This window comes from Sebastes fasciatus, chromosome 14, assembly GCF_043250625.1.
Source record: "Sebastes fasciatus isolate fSebFas1 chromosome 14, fSebFas1.pri, whole genome shotgun sequence".
NCBI classification, from domain to species: Eukaryota; Metazoa; Chordata; class Actinopteri; order Perciformes; family Sebastidae; genus Sebastes; species Sebastes fasciatus.
The window spans coordinates 7,810,364-7,824,959 of NC_133808.1; the positions used below are offsets into that span (position 1 = coordinate 7,810,364).

The following is a 14,596-nucleotide window of genomic DNA, read 5'->3' on the forward strand; positions in this document are numbered from 1 at the left end:
ACGAGTAACTCTGCAGTGACAGAACACAGCTCCCAAAAATCAATCACATGACCACTTGGATGTGACAGTTGCTGGCAGTGCTCAACAGACTGCAGTCCCCATCAGCTGTACGGAGTTATGTAGCGTATTTCAGCTTGTTTTATTTTGTTTTGGAAGTCAAACTTTACTTTCACCGCATCATTTTCGGCAGCTGTTTCCAGCTCGATAAACCCACTGTACACTACCTGCTCAGCACCAAACAGCAGACAGACACAGCAACTAACTGGTGAACATAATGGAGCATTTAGCAACTAAAGCACCAGATATTTCCCCCACTTTATGATAATCACATGCAGTTTGTGATTAAATGTGTGATTAATTTGCAATTAATCAGGATTAATCATGGACAATCATGCGATTAATCACGATTAAATATTGACAGCCTTAGGTTGTTTTGTGTTGTTTTGTTTCAATTCCCAACATTAACCACGTGTTTAAAAATGTTTAAAACTGTGATCGTAATCCGGGAGAAAATGTGTTTCCCTCGAAATGTAATTGAGAAGGCAGTTTAATCGTATGGGAACATAATTTTGTACGAGACAGGGTTGAAATAGCCAAAGCTCAGAGCCAAAACTAGGAGTTGCTGCGTCAACATGACAGGCAACTATAAGGCCAGTTGCAGCCCCGGACACAGCCTGAAACTGGTAAGGCTTGGGACTTCCATGATCTTCTGGCTTATTGTTGTTGGAGGGGGAGACTCTGGTGGAAAGGTCCTTTTCTACCTCATCACTATCCACGCTAGCTAATATGATAGTGATGGTCAATGTGTCACTCTGCTGCTGTCCCTTGTCCCCCCTGTCAAACTGAACTGAATCAGATGCATGATGCCACCTTGTTTCACCACCAATACTCACTGAAGTTTAAATTTTCATCTGAAGAAGTAACCCAGTGCTTCTTCTTACCACTCAAGTTACACCTGCTTACATCAGAAAACCAAAAAATCTACAGACAGTACAAAGGTCAAATCTACAGCATCTAATCCACTGATAAGAGTGAGTTGACACATCTTGCTGTGTGCCATGTATGAATAACCATGATACAAAATCTGATAAGTAACATCAAACAAATCTATTTTCCTGCATCTTTTGGTTATGTTTAACAGCATCAAGTGCAACTGTTGCAATGCAACATGGATCATTTCCTCACAACACTACAGACGGTCCTCCTTAAAGTTTTGGCTCATCACACTTGCTCCTCATGATGTCGCACAAATCCACCTGACACCCATCAAAATTCATGTTATTCTCAGCAATATTTCATTCATTGCCTCCACTCATTCATCACCACTCACCCCGTGCTGCTTTCCTACTGACTTCCATCGGTGCTGGTCATTTGAAATGAGGCTAACCACATGGTTCCTCAGCTTCCTCCGCTCAGAGTTAGTTGTTGCTCTGTGTTTGTGATTGGGCACTGAAGGGAAAGTGGGTCTCCTGGTCTCCCTGTGGACCATGTGGGAAATAATGTGCAGCTGAGTGGTCTCAGAAAGAGGAAAAACAAGCTCCCGCCCTGTCTGGCTCTAACCTAACAAGGCCTCGTACTCTCCTCGCCATCCCAGTCTCATGACTGCAGTCTGGCAGGAGAGATGTCTGCGGTCTGATTGTCCCTCTATGTCCAACCTCATTTCAGAAGTGATGCTGAATGAACGCTGATTTTTTTGTTTTGCTCTTACTTACTCAGGATTTGGCAAAATGTCTGTTGCATTGTGGTGCTGTCTACGCTGTAAAAAGTCACAAGAGACAGATTAAAACTGCTTTCAAAGTTGGACTCCCTGTGGCTAATAAACTGACCTTTATACATAAAACTCCTGACGGTTTCCTTTAAGGAACCACTGTGTAACAATTAGAGGCAGATGGAACATAATATTAATAGGTATGTTTTATTGTACTGTTATGGTGGTTAACACTGTCGCCTCACAGCAAGAGGGTCGTAGATTCGAATCCGGCTTGGGGCCCTTCTGTGCGGAGTTTGCATGTTCTCCCCGTGTTAGCGAGGGTTTTCTCCAGGGTCTTCGGTTTCCTCCCACAGTCCAAAGACATGCAGGTTAGGTTAATTGTTGACTGTAAATTGCCCGTAGGTGAAAATGTGAATGGTTGTCTGTCTCTATGTGTCAGCCCTGTGATAGTCTGGCGACCTGTCCAGGGTGTAATCCAGCTTCGCCCAATGTCAGCTGGGATCGGCTCCAGCTCCCCCGCGGCCCTGATAAGCGGTTACAGATAATGGATGGATTTTTTATGTAAGGGATAATGTACAACGAGCCAGTCTCTCGACAGGGCGAAGCAGAGGGGTCTCTCATCGCCCGGATTCTGTCACAACAATGACCCGCTATCTGTACATTATCCCGCTTATTACACGGCTACTTACTTAAGAAATCAATATTTTGACACAAAAACGGTCCGCCAGAGTCCAACATCAGAGCTGCGCCCATAGCAACAGTCTGTTATAAAGAAATTACAGACCACAGAACGCCGTGATTGACCAATCAGAATCGAGTATTCAACACAGCCGTGTAATAATTAGTGTATAATCACCTGATAATAAGAGCCGTGTTTTTGTTAGCTTAGAATGAGCCATTTATATCTACATAGGGAGCGGGTCCTCTTCACAGAGGCAGCTATGTTGCACCGCCATGTTTCTACAGTAGTCGTTAACGTCACTCACTCCCGTTGCTGCTGCTCTCTCTCTCTTGCTTCACCACTCATTTCCCACGTATACACACACTCTTAACACTGGCTCTGCTCCAGATGGCTCTAGATAGGGCCATTTGCATTTTCATGTCGGCCACCGTAGCTCTCCAACACGCTTGGCACACGGGAGAGGCTTCAGTTGGTTGCAAATCTCGTCACATCACCGCTAGATAATGCCAGATTCTACACACTGGATGAAAGTGATGATAATGAATGAAGTATTTTTGAATGTTATGTTTGAATGCCTGATAGGATAGCAGTATGTCCAAATGAAGTTTATCTTGTGGATCATTGCATACAATTATGTTTTGTTTTGCCAAATTCAGAATTGACTCCAAGGACATTAAAAATGAATCTTCTAGTTAGTCATACTTAGTGTTGTATGACCCAAATGCTTTTTATTTATAGAAAAATACCGTAAATATATATTGTGCTGATTATGCAACAGCATAACAAACTCTTTTTTTGACAAAAATGAATACATAATTACTTATTCATTAAATTGTAATTGTTGTGGAGGAACAGCAACTGCTTGAATTTGGCAGGGATTCTAGCTAGCAAACTTACAAGTTAGTGATCTTGTAATTCAACCCTTGTGGCTACAATAGACTCAATCTAAAATGTCAACTTAAAGATGCATTTCATTGAGTTTTATTATTGTTTTCATTGGGTAATCTTTAAATCATAAATGTTTGTATTATGCATTATGTTAGTACAAACCTATATTGTGCTCAGCATACACAGTATACTGTATATACATGCTGTGTACTCTATACATATGTAGACAAACATGTGCACTCATGCATGTGTTTAGCCTATAGCATGTATATGACATAGATATTTGTCTTAAATGGAAATGACCCCATCCTTCTTACCAGAGGCGGTTCTGCTGCTCTGTGACATTTTGCCACAGGCTGCACTTTTCATGCATAACAATGTATGAATGAACGGCCTAGTTCCATCTTAACTACTACTACTAGTATCGTGACCCCTTTCCCCACTTCAATGAAGACTGAACCACAAGCTGTATGGGGAAGCACCTCGCTGCACAGCACACCGACGTATCCAAGTGTATTTAAATAGGTATTGTCAACAGCTGGATCATTTGGTTACACTCTTTCAGCTATCACTGGATCCCACTGCAGCCACTTAATAACTAGGGTTGTAAGAAAATATTAAAAAAAAAGGTTGAATATCGCGATATTATATTTTGTGATACTGTATCGATTCTCAAAAACACTGTATTGATTTTTAATTAATAGTCAATTAAAAATTTAAATGCAAAGATTTGCACAGTCAATACCTTATTTCATTTGCAAAGAGATGCGCCCTCTCAAAGTAGAGCTACAAAGTTGGATTTTAAAAGGAATGTGATAATTGCACATGCAGATCTCACATAAAATAGTTAACTTTTTTTACTCAGATTTTATGCATGTGGTGTTCGTTATACTTCTGATCGTTTGTTCTGACACGTAAAATCCATCTGTTATTGTACTGCATATTGAAAGAAAATCCTATAGTGCAGTCTTTATTTATTACTTTACAATTCCTACTTTCTCATGTTAAGAGAGAATTGACAAATATTTCAGTGATGACTGAGTCAGGCCGCTTATTGTTTTTTTTCTGTCCATTTTCTACACCTACTTATTGCTAGACGGGGTCAGTGTAACTGTAGATCATTAACAATCATAAAAATGACAGAAAATGTGATTCGCTTTTTGACACGAACATCTTCACCCTTAGAATGGACTTTTTGTTTATTTTAGGGCTGTCAAAGTTAACGCCATAATAACACGTTAAAGCAAATTAATTTTAACGCTACTAATTTCTTTAACCGACATGTCCACTGTATGATAATCACATGCAGTTTGGGGCAAGTCATATTCAAGTCAGCACACTGACACACTGACAGCTGTTGTTGCCTGTTGAGCTGCAGTTTGCCATGTTATGATTTGAGCATATTTTTATGTTAAATGCAGTACCTGTGAGGGTTTCTGGACAATATTTGTCATTGCTTTGTGTTGTTAATTGATTTCTAATAATAAATATATACATGCATTTGCATAAAGCAGCATATTTGCTCACTCCCATGTTGATAAGAGTATTAAATACTTGACAAATCTCCCTTTAAGGTACATTTTGAACAGATAAAAAATGTGCGATTAATCATGGACAATCATGCGATTAATTGCGATTAAATATTTTAATCGATTGACAGCCCTACTTTATTTGTTGTTCAATGTCATGTCTTTGGAGATATGTAATAGAGTATTCCATAGTGGAGTTTATTCTATACTACCAACGTATAATGATAAACAACAACAATGTACCTTATGAAGTTGTTTAAAGCTTAGTAAAGATGCTTAGATGAAACTATACTCAAAAACTAAATGATACATTTTTTTCTTTTCATTATGATTCAACAATCTTTGTGTGAGAAAAAAGTCAACCAGATAAAAGAACTTTGTTTTTAGACTTAAAAAAGAAAACAGAAATGGAAAATAAGACAAAAAAGATAAGTAGTATCTCAAATGGTGTGCCAACAACATGACTTGAGAGAGATTTGGTGTTTGTTGTGCATCTAAAAAGCAGCGATTGATCTATAAAACTACCCATGTAGAAAATATATAAAAACTTGGAACTCAATTTCAAGTTTTTAGCGATAAAGTTGTTCAGTAAATAAAACATGAGACACAAAGGATCGTCCAGAGCTTCACCAGCACCACTTAAGGGTCCTTGGAGGTCAGTGTTTAAAGCATATCACCAGCAAATTTCATCAGAGCACTGACAGTCAGGGTTTGCTTAAAAAGGCTGCTTTGGATGAGACGCTGCATGTAACAAGATTAAGTGGACCTAGAAATATAGGACAGGAGATACAGTGACTTAAAGCTACTACGAGGAACTTTCATTTTGTGATGATTTTGGCGGTCTGGCTGGAGCTCCGACTGCAGCCGGATCTGGGTCTGTCCGCGGTGGGCTGGTCCCTGCCGGAGGCCCCACTGGAGTTTGGGCTGAAGGAGTTTCTGGTGAACCTGAATGCCATAAATAGTTCTATCTAATTTTGCTGGGAATCGGACCCGATGACAGGCATTAAGAATAACTATATAGAAATAGCCAATCTTCTGGCTGATGGTCTCATTTGCTTATGTAGGTCAAATAGAGGCATCAGTATCACATTGAGACTGTTTCATAACCAGTTAAAAGTTCCTTGTTGTAACTTTTAAAAAAAAACATGCAAGTTAGTGGAAACTTTAACCACTATTTGACATTTCTATGAAAGCATAGTTATGTTTTTGTTGTTTTTTATTATAGGTTGTGCTCTACAGCTGATTGACACATAGCCCTGTGCTAACTAGCAAGGAGAAAAGAACAAACCTAATTTCTAATTTCCCTAAATATTGGGCAGCGGTTCAGATATCTTCTGCATGGCAGGGGTGAATTAACTTACAGTCACAAATCATCGGGCCTAATCTCACACCTCGCTGAGCATATGCAGATGGGATCGAACTTGGATCATGAGGGGCCGTCAGCAGCCTAACAGTTGGCTGGACATAATGCTCGGTTATTATTTCTCTTTATGGCATGCTGGGAGGGGAGATCAATAAGCGGGGGACACAGAGGTAGCCTCTCACTGCGGTAGGTTGACACTTCATATCAAGTTTTAGTGTCGGGAACTCCAATAAAACTAACAGATTGTTTCTTTCAAAGACAATCTCGACATGAAGTGGGCTCTTAAGTTAATGAAAATGTTGGATGTCACCACAGAAGCCAGCAGTTCATCACATTTGATGTTTGGCCTTTTGATGGATGTGTGCTATGCATTATGTGCGTTGCTCGGTTGGACGGTGCGTCATTGAGTTGTGGCCGCTGGCTTTCAATCTACCAAGATATGAGCTACTATGACTCAGGGGAAACTTTTTGAAACATTGTACCTCACAGAAAAACCCTACGTCACCCTGACTGGCAAGCTGTAGCGTTGTACTGGTGATGGATTGAGTGTATTGAAGGCAACACTGTCTCACAATTAAATCAGCAATGAAACATGAAAACATCTTATTTGGACATGTTACAACCCTGAAATTGGCTCCTACACTATATTACCCCATCACTAGACATACATTATACTGTATGGATAGATAGATAGATAGATAGATAGATAGATAGATAGATAGATAGATAGATAGATAGATAGATAGATAGATAGATGGCCCAAAACTGTCCGACGGCCAACCGTCGGCTTGCTGTGTCAGGGCCTAAAAGGTCCCATATTATAAAAAAGTGAGATTTTCATGTATTTTTTATTATAAAGCAGGCTTAAGTCCTATATAAATACTGTGAAAGTATCGAAACACTCAATCCACAGGGAAATACACACAGCCCGTATTCAAAAACTCTGCATTTGAAACAAGCTATCAGGATTTCTGTCCATTCGTGATGTCACGAACATATAGTATTTAGACCCTTTACACAGATTTAAATGTAAAAATTCTAAATGTGTCCCAGTTTATTCCTGGTTGCAGTGTATGTGAATGTCATCAGCTGACAGGAAGTACACATAGACCCAAGCTGTTGCTTAGAGACACAATTCTGTTGCAATTCCGCCAAAGTGCGCTAAAACGGAGCGTTTCAGACAGAGGGTAAATACAGGCATATTCAGGCTGACAGTATAAGGAAAATAACGTTTTTTTTTAACATTACAGCATGTAAACATGTTCTAGTAGAAACACAAAATACAAGTATGAACCTGAAAATGAGCATTATATGGGACCTTTAATGCTAGTAGCAGGTCAGAAATAGAATCTATTTCTATGTTAGCAGCTAATGTTGCCTGGAGTCACTAGCCTCAAGCAGAGAGGAGGAGCTACAGAGATAAGCTCACTTCTTTCTAACCTAACACCCTGTAGTCTTCGGCCCCAACCAAATTTATCAAACTTTGTGCAGCTCTCTCTGGAGCCACAAGAGGCGTTATACAACTATTTTTTTCCACACACGCAGTAGTACTCCTCAACACTTCAGACCTTGATGTGTAAAATCAATTGAGTTTCCCTTTAACACTCAAATATGGCCATTGGTATTTGGCTCAAGTAGAGTATGTGACTGTGTTTCAGTGTGTGCTTGTTAGTGTGGCAGAGGTGTTACCTGGAGAAGTGCTGCTGCAGAGTCACCATCTGCCGAACCACCCTGCTGACGCTGAGGCCCTCTCCCTTCTCTCCACGCCCAGATGTTGTTTATTCTCCAGCTGGGGATTATTATTATGGATCAGTCTTGGTGGCGTAGCTGCAGGGAAGAGGAGTAAACACAGTTAGTTTGTTGTTAATCTTGCATATCATAATCCCACTGAAGATTTCAAAGATACAGTACATCTGTTCCCTTCCTTTTACCGCTTTCATAAAAGAACCGGTGCGCAGCCTCTCCTCTCTCCACCTCACACACACTGTAGTTTTGAATTAGCGTCGACGTGTGTGTTTTCCCCACAGCTGACGGGTTGTGAGTTAGGCAAACTCCCTACTCGTGACATTTAAATAGGGCCTTCGGGGTAAACTGTCATTTTGGAACCAAATACCTGCATATCTAAAAAAAATATTCAAGGATGCCCTACTGCTAAAGGTAGTAAAAGTTCAGTGTTGTTCATATTATAAGTATGACTTGTCCTTTGGGTGTTTACCTGTCTGAAAAAAACTGTGACACAATAAAATTCATGTTTCTGTGGTCTGTTCTTGTTCTTTTACTGACGGTAAATGTGAATTGAGAAAGACTTTTCAACGCATCTCTAGGAATTACTCTGTGTTTGTTAAATCCTTGCTTTGCACCAACTTAACAAGCCTGACAGACCCAGTACCGGGTCCAAATGGTTCATACCCTGTTGTGTAGTTACAAAAAAGATGCGATGGAAGATGATCTTTTAATAGAACATATGCATGCCGTACCGATTTGAAAAGCTGAGGTGTCCAGCTTTCAGAATCTGTAAACCAACAGTATGTTGTTCAAAATATGTAATATTACAAAGTATTTTAACAATAAAGTTGTACAAAAATAAACTTTGTAAATATGGGAACAAGTTGTGATCAAAAGATCCGCGATAATTTTCTCAAAAGTCTGCAATATCATGCTTGGTATCATTGGAAATTTTCCAATGTCATTGAAATTGTATAATAAATGGTGTATTTAGTGTATTTTCATCAAATCTACAGTCCCAGTAAAAAGTAGTAGAATACATTCAGTTGCATCGTTATCAATGGGATCTTTGTTATAATGGTAACAATATTGTAATAATATTGTCTTTGAAATTAAGATTTTATACTAGGCGAGGATAAACATTTTTTTTTATTTTTTCTATTGCGATCTATTCTGATCTCCATCGTAATATAGTTTACTTTTTATTTATTCATATTCCTTAGCTTCTAACCTTTCAAAGGAGACCAGATACATGCTTCTAAGCCTTATGGTTGAGGAGCTAGTCCTGATTCATTTTGGGTTGTTATTTTAGGTGTTTTTTTCCGAGAGATAGGGCTAGGGCTTAACAGGTTAATGGGAATTTACATCTAGTGTGACTCTGTGGGGGGATATGAAGGGGCCAGCAGAAGTGCCAATCACAATGACAATGGTTCCCGGTCTATTTCAGAAATAATCAGTCTGAGGTTGTTTTTTTCCATAGCCTGCTCTGCTACAAGCCTCTATAGCCACAGGTTTGTGACTGTGTGACTCAGTTCTACTCCACCATGCAGTGCTGCAGTACAGGAACGAAAGCTGTTGAGTTACACGATGGCCTGTAACTAATTCCAAATTTTATAATTGATGTGTTGTACTTCAACAGATTTTTTTTCTCTGTCACACTTTAGTCCTACTGTTTTTTAATCATATCAACACCAATCTCAATTCACACTTATATTTTTAGTTCAGAACAAACAATTGCACAAACAATTTTTATGAATGTAATCGTGTCAGATTGATTATAAACCTACATCAGTTACTACTACTGCAACTATCACTACTGCTATCAGCTGAAAGTTTGAAAGTTTGTGACCCGGCAGCCATGTTGAGATCAGTTGAGGAAATACCAAGCACCGCCCACCAGCCGGAGCAAACTTTCTCATTTTACAGCTAAACCGTACACTACAAGATGTTTCTGAACACATTTGAGGAAAGAAATAGTCATTACAGTAACAGAATATTGATTCATATTTGACCAGCGCTGCCTAGTTTGACCGTTTGATCGGAGTTCGCAAGTGATTGACAGCTGCCTCCGTTGAATGAACAGCCAATAGGAATGCTCTCTCTCTGATATGACCTGTGATTGGTCAAAGTCTCCCGTCACGGGCTAGATTTTCTAAAGCCTTAAAACAGAGCCATGAGGAGGTGCAAAGTCTAGTTTTCTCTCAGAACACTTGAATTACAATATGCTGGAAGGTTATTATGGATTTTTTGACCAATGATGCTAAAAATATTCTGCCTACTTCTGCTTTAAGCACAGGTGCAACTAACATTAACAATAGCTCAGTGTCCTAGGAAACCATACATAGCATAACATAATGTAAGGCTAAAGTGAGTGTAAGGTAGCCACCATTAATCCTATGAATTACACCTGTGCTGTTCCTGCTACAGCACATCAGAATGATTGCTTTGTAAAAGGTCTGTACAACTGCTACCATTACCAGTATTGCTGCTACTTCTGTAACAGACTATTGTGACTAGAATGTTGAGTGAATGAATGAAAAATAATGCACACGTGAATATATATACCTCGCCACATACATACAGGCCTGCATAGTCACATACAGGCACACACACGTGCAAACGAGGGCTGTCAATCGAATTATAAAAATATTTAATCCTGATTAATCACAAATTAATCACATTTTTTATCTGCTCAAAATGTATCTTAAAGGGAGATTTGTCAATACTATTATCAACATGAGAGTGGGCAAATATGCTGCTATATGCAAATGTATATATATATTTATTCAATTAACAACACAAAACAATGACAAATATAGTCCAGAAACCCTAAAATATGCTCAAATCATAACATGGCAAACTGCAGCCCAACAGGCAACAACAGCTGTCAGTGTGTCAGTGTGCTGACTTGACTATGACTTGCCCCAAACTGCATGTGATTATCATAAAGTAGGCATGTCTGTAAAGGGGAGACTCGTGGGTACCCATAGAACCCATTTTCATTCACATATCTTGAGGTCAGAGGTCAAGGGACCCTTTTGAAAATGGTCATGACAGATTTTCCTCGCCAAAATTTAGCGTAAGTTTGGAGCGTTATTTAGCTATAGTATGACATGGCTGGTACTAATGAATTCCTACAGTTTTCTAGGTTCATGAGCAATCTAAAAATCCCAAGTTGCTTTAATGCGTTAAAGAAATTAGTGGAGTTAAAACAAATTTGCATTGACATTGACAGCTCTAGTGCAAACACACTGAAATATAAACACTAAATGGTGGATACTGTGTACGTATAATGTGCATACACATCTACATATATTAAAGAAAAAAAAGGGAAAAGATAGCAAACATTTCAACAGAAAGATGACACTAAAAACTGAATCCAAGACATTTTCAGAATAGTGACTTTTTGTAGATATTACTGTTTTTGAGTTAATACAGTTGCGTATGGGTCCCATCTGCTCGTCACGTTATCCAATAATGAAGTACTCTGAAATGTATTCTTCATTTTTCAATCAAGTATCACAGAAGACACTCACACTTGACAACATCCCCCCTTTGCTTTGTATGTGCAAGCTGAGACATCGGGGTCATTCAATGAACAGTCATTGGATGTGTTTAAATAATCAGACCAGATCTGGATGGAAGATGAACTGCTGTTGCAAAATTAAAAAATGGAGACAATAGTGAATTACTTACTACCAGTGATCCTGAATCATCCTCCATGTCAGGGACGACATTTGAGAGACTATCAGAGAATGTATTCTATCTGAATTTGCTTCATGTTTGTCTGTCCTTCAACCCAGAGGAGCATGTCAACACAGCGAATAATAGCAGGTCTGCACTTAAGCTGATCAATAAGTTGAGTGTTTTCATTCTTTAGATGCAAAGTGAAGGACAAAACCATTCAATCATACAAATAGAAGTAATAAAATCTAAATTTTGAGGGACCTGGCAAGCATGTGAACTTTGAATCAGCACTGCCATCTAGTGATACTTGCTGATTATAACCAGAGTCACTGCACATGTTCAACATGAAGCATTTCAATGATCATCCACCCTGCTCTGAATCCTGAAGACCTTACAAGGTTGAAACCAGTGGCTCTTTTTTTTTTTCTTTCTTTTGCATCATTGCAATGCTCCATACAACATTATCAACAACATCAATCATGAGGTGCGGCTGTGGCTCAGAGGTCGAGCGGGTCGTCCACACCCGAAGGCTGTGGCATTGCGTGTGAATGAATGAATTTACATTAGATCCAGATGGGCAGCCATGGGTATGGAAACTTCTACCATCAGTGTATGAATGTGTGTGTGAATGGGTGAATGTTGATTTAAACGCTTTGAGTGGTCAGAAGACTAGAAAGGCGCTATATAAATGCAACTCCATTTACCATAACAGACCAAAGCTGTAATAGAGAGAGCAACAGAGGACAAAAAACAGAAGACATGTATACACATTTCTACACTATCCAAAATCCACTTGTTTTACTTCGATCACTGGGCAAGTAATTTATCAGAGGCTGCCATAAATCCATTAAGCTGTAGTCCATCCATCCATTATCTGTAACCACATTGGGCGAAGGCGTGTTACACCCTGGACAGGTCGCCAGACTATCACAGGACTGACACATAGAGACAGACGACCATTCACGCTCACATTCACACCTACTACGGGCAATTTAGAGTCAACAATGAACCTAATCTGCATGTCTTTGAACTGTGGGATGAGCCGAAGTCATTTCCTTATATTTTTAAAATGTTTCCCAATACAAAAGCTTAGTGTCAAAATAAATCTCTGTGTTACAGCAGGAGCTTTAGATGCAGTTAAAGGGGACCAATTATGCTTATTTTCTGGTTCCTACTTGTATTTTGGGGTTTTTACTAGAACATGTTAACACGCTTTAATGTTCAAAAAACACTTTACTTTTCTCATACCGGCTGTGCTGCAGCACCTCTTTTTCACCCTCTGTCTGAAACACTCTGTTTGAGCTCCTGCCCAGTCTGCTCTGATTGATCAGCTGGCTCACTCTGTTGTGATTAGTCAACCGAACCAAACTCTTCGGACTCCGCTCCAGCTACGCTCTAACTAGCTTTGTTTGAGGGCGTGCCAAACTAGCCGCTATAGGCAGGTATTATGTAAATGTGTTACTTGGTGACATCACCATGTTACAGAAGAAAAAGCGGGACTTCAAGCAGTTCAGGAGCAGTGTTTCTGTGGGGGAGAGTAATATTTTGGGCTTTGTAACTTTGCAGACCTTTTACATGCACAAAAAACTATATAACACTCTAGAGGAAAGAGAAAAAAAGCACAAAAGCATAATAGTTCCCCGTTAAATAGTGCACATTTTCTTGCAAGGCAAAGAAGTCTGTCCACTGTTTCATTTGTACAGTGCCTTCAGAAAGTATTCAGACCCCTTCACTTTTTTCACATTTTGTTTTGTTGCAGCAAGCCTTATGCTAAAATCGATAAAATTTCTTTTTTCTTTCATCAATCTACACTCAAAACACCACAATGACAAAGTGGAAACAGAATTTTAGAAATTTTTGCAAATTTATTAAAAAGGAAAAACTGAAATATCACATTTACTTAAGTATTCAGACCCTTTCCTCAGTACTGAGTTGAAGCACCTTTGGCAGCGATTACAGCATTGAGTCTTCTTGGGTATGACGCGACAAGCTTTGCACACCTGGATTTGGGGAGTTTCTGCCATTCTTCTCTGCAGATCCTCTCAAGCTCTGTCAGATTGGATGGGGACCGTCGGTTGAGAGACATTTTCAGGTCTCTCCAGAGATGTTCGATTGGGTTCAAGTCAGGGCTCTGGCTGGGCCTCTCAAGGACATTCACAGAGTTGTCCCGAAGCCACTCCTGCGTTGTCTTGGCTGTGTGCTTAGGGTCATTGTCCTGTTGGAAGGTGAACCTTCGGCCCAGTCTGAGGTCCTGAGCGCTCTGGACCAGGTTTTCATTAAGAATATCTCTATACTTTGCTCCGTTCAGCTTTCCCTCAAACCTGACTAGTCTCCCAGTTCCTGCCGCTGAAAAACACCCCCAAAGCATGATGCTGCCACTACCATGCTTCACCGTTGGAATAGTATTGGGCAGGTGATGAGCGGTGCCTGGATTCATTTATTAATTAATTTTCACTTCTTATTACTGACTAGAACAGCTTGACTCACAGTGCTGAGCTGCATCTCAAATTAATTCAGGTTCCCAGCTTTCAGTTGATGTACACCACGTCTATGTGACATCTACTGTTGACTATTTATCTCCCCCTAAAGACCCCCTGTCGCCTACCCCTCTTAAAAGAAGAGCTTGGAATGGTAAGGGGTTTAGCATGTAAGTTAATAAATGTTAATTATAATTGTTAGTTCGTAATAATCCGATCATTTACAATTCTTATAGCTCTCTTCTGTAGCATGACAATGTGATTAGTGTTGCTTTTGTTTGTTTTCCCCATACCTCCACATAATGTAACGATGAGAGAACAATATAGTATATATTCAAATTATCTTTAGTTTTATATAATATTGGTATTTAGACATTTTTGTTTTCACATTTATGTCATGACCAAGTATGTGTTTACACTTTATAAATGCTCTTTAGAGATATAAGCTTTACATCTGATGGTCTTATGTGACAACATTCGGTCTTGAACGCTCCCTTTAAATTTCCTATTATTTATTTTTTTTACATTAGAAAA

The 14,596-nt window shown here is 39.4% G+C and overlaps 1 protein-coding gene across 4 annotated transcripts in view; it reads right to left on the bottom strand.

The window, feature by feature from the left end:
• Positions 1-14,596, bottom strand: part of LOC141782281 (nck-associated protein 5-like) — an 80,376-nt gene that overhangs the window by 52,537 nt on the left and 13,243 nt on the right. For all 4 annotated transcript variants that reach the window (XM_074658423.1, XM_074658422.1, XM_074658424.1 and 1 more), the window contains exon 2: positions 7,863-8,000. In XM_074658423.1, coding sequence (XP_074514524.1) covers positions 7,863-7,891 — 29 coding nt within the window. In that variant the 5' untranslated portion in view covers positions 7,892-8,000. The remainder of the gene's footprint in view (positions 1-7,862; positions 8,001-14,596) is intronic.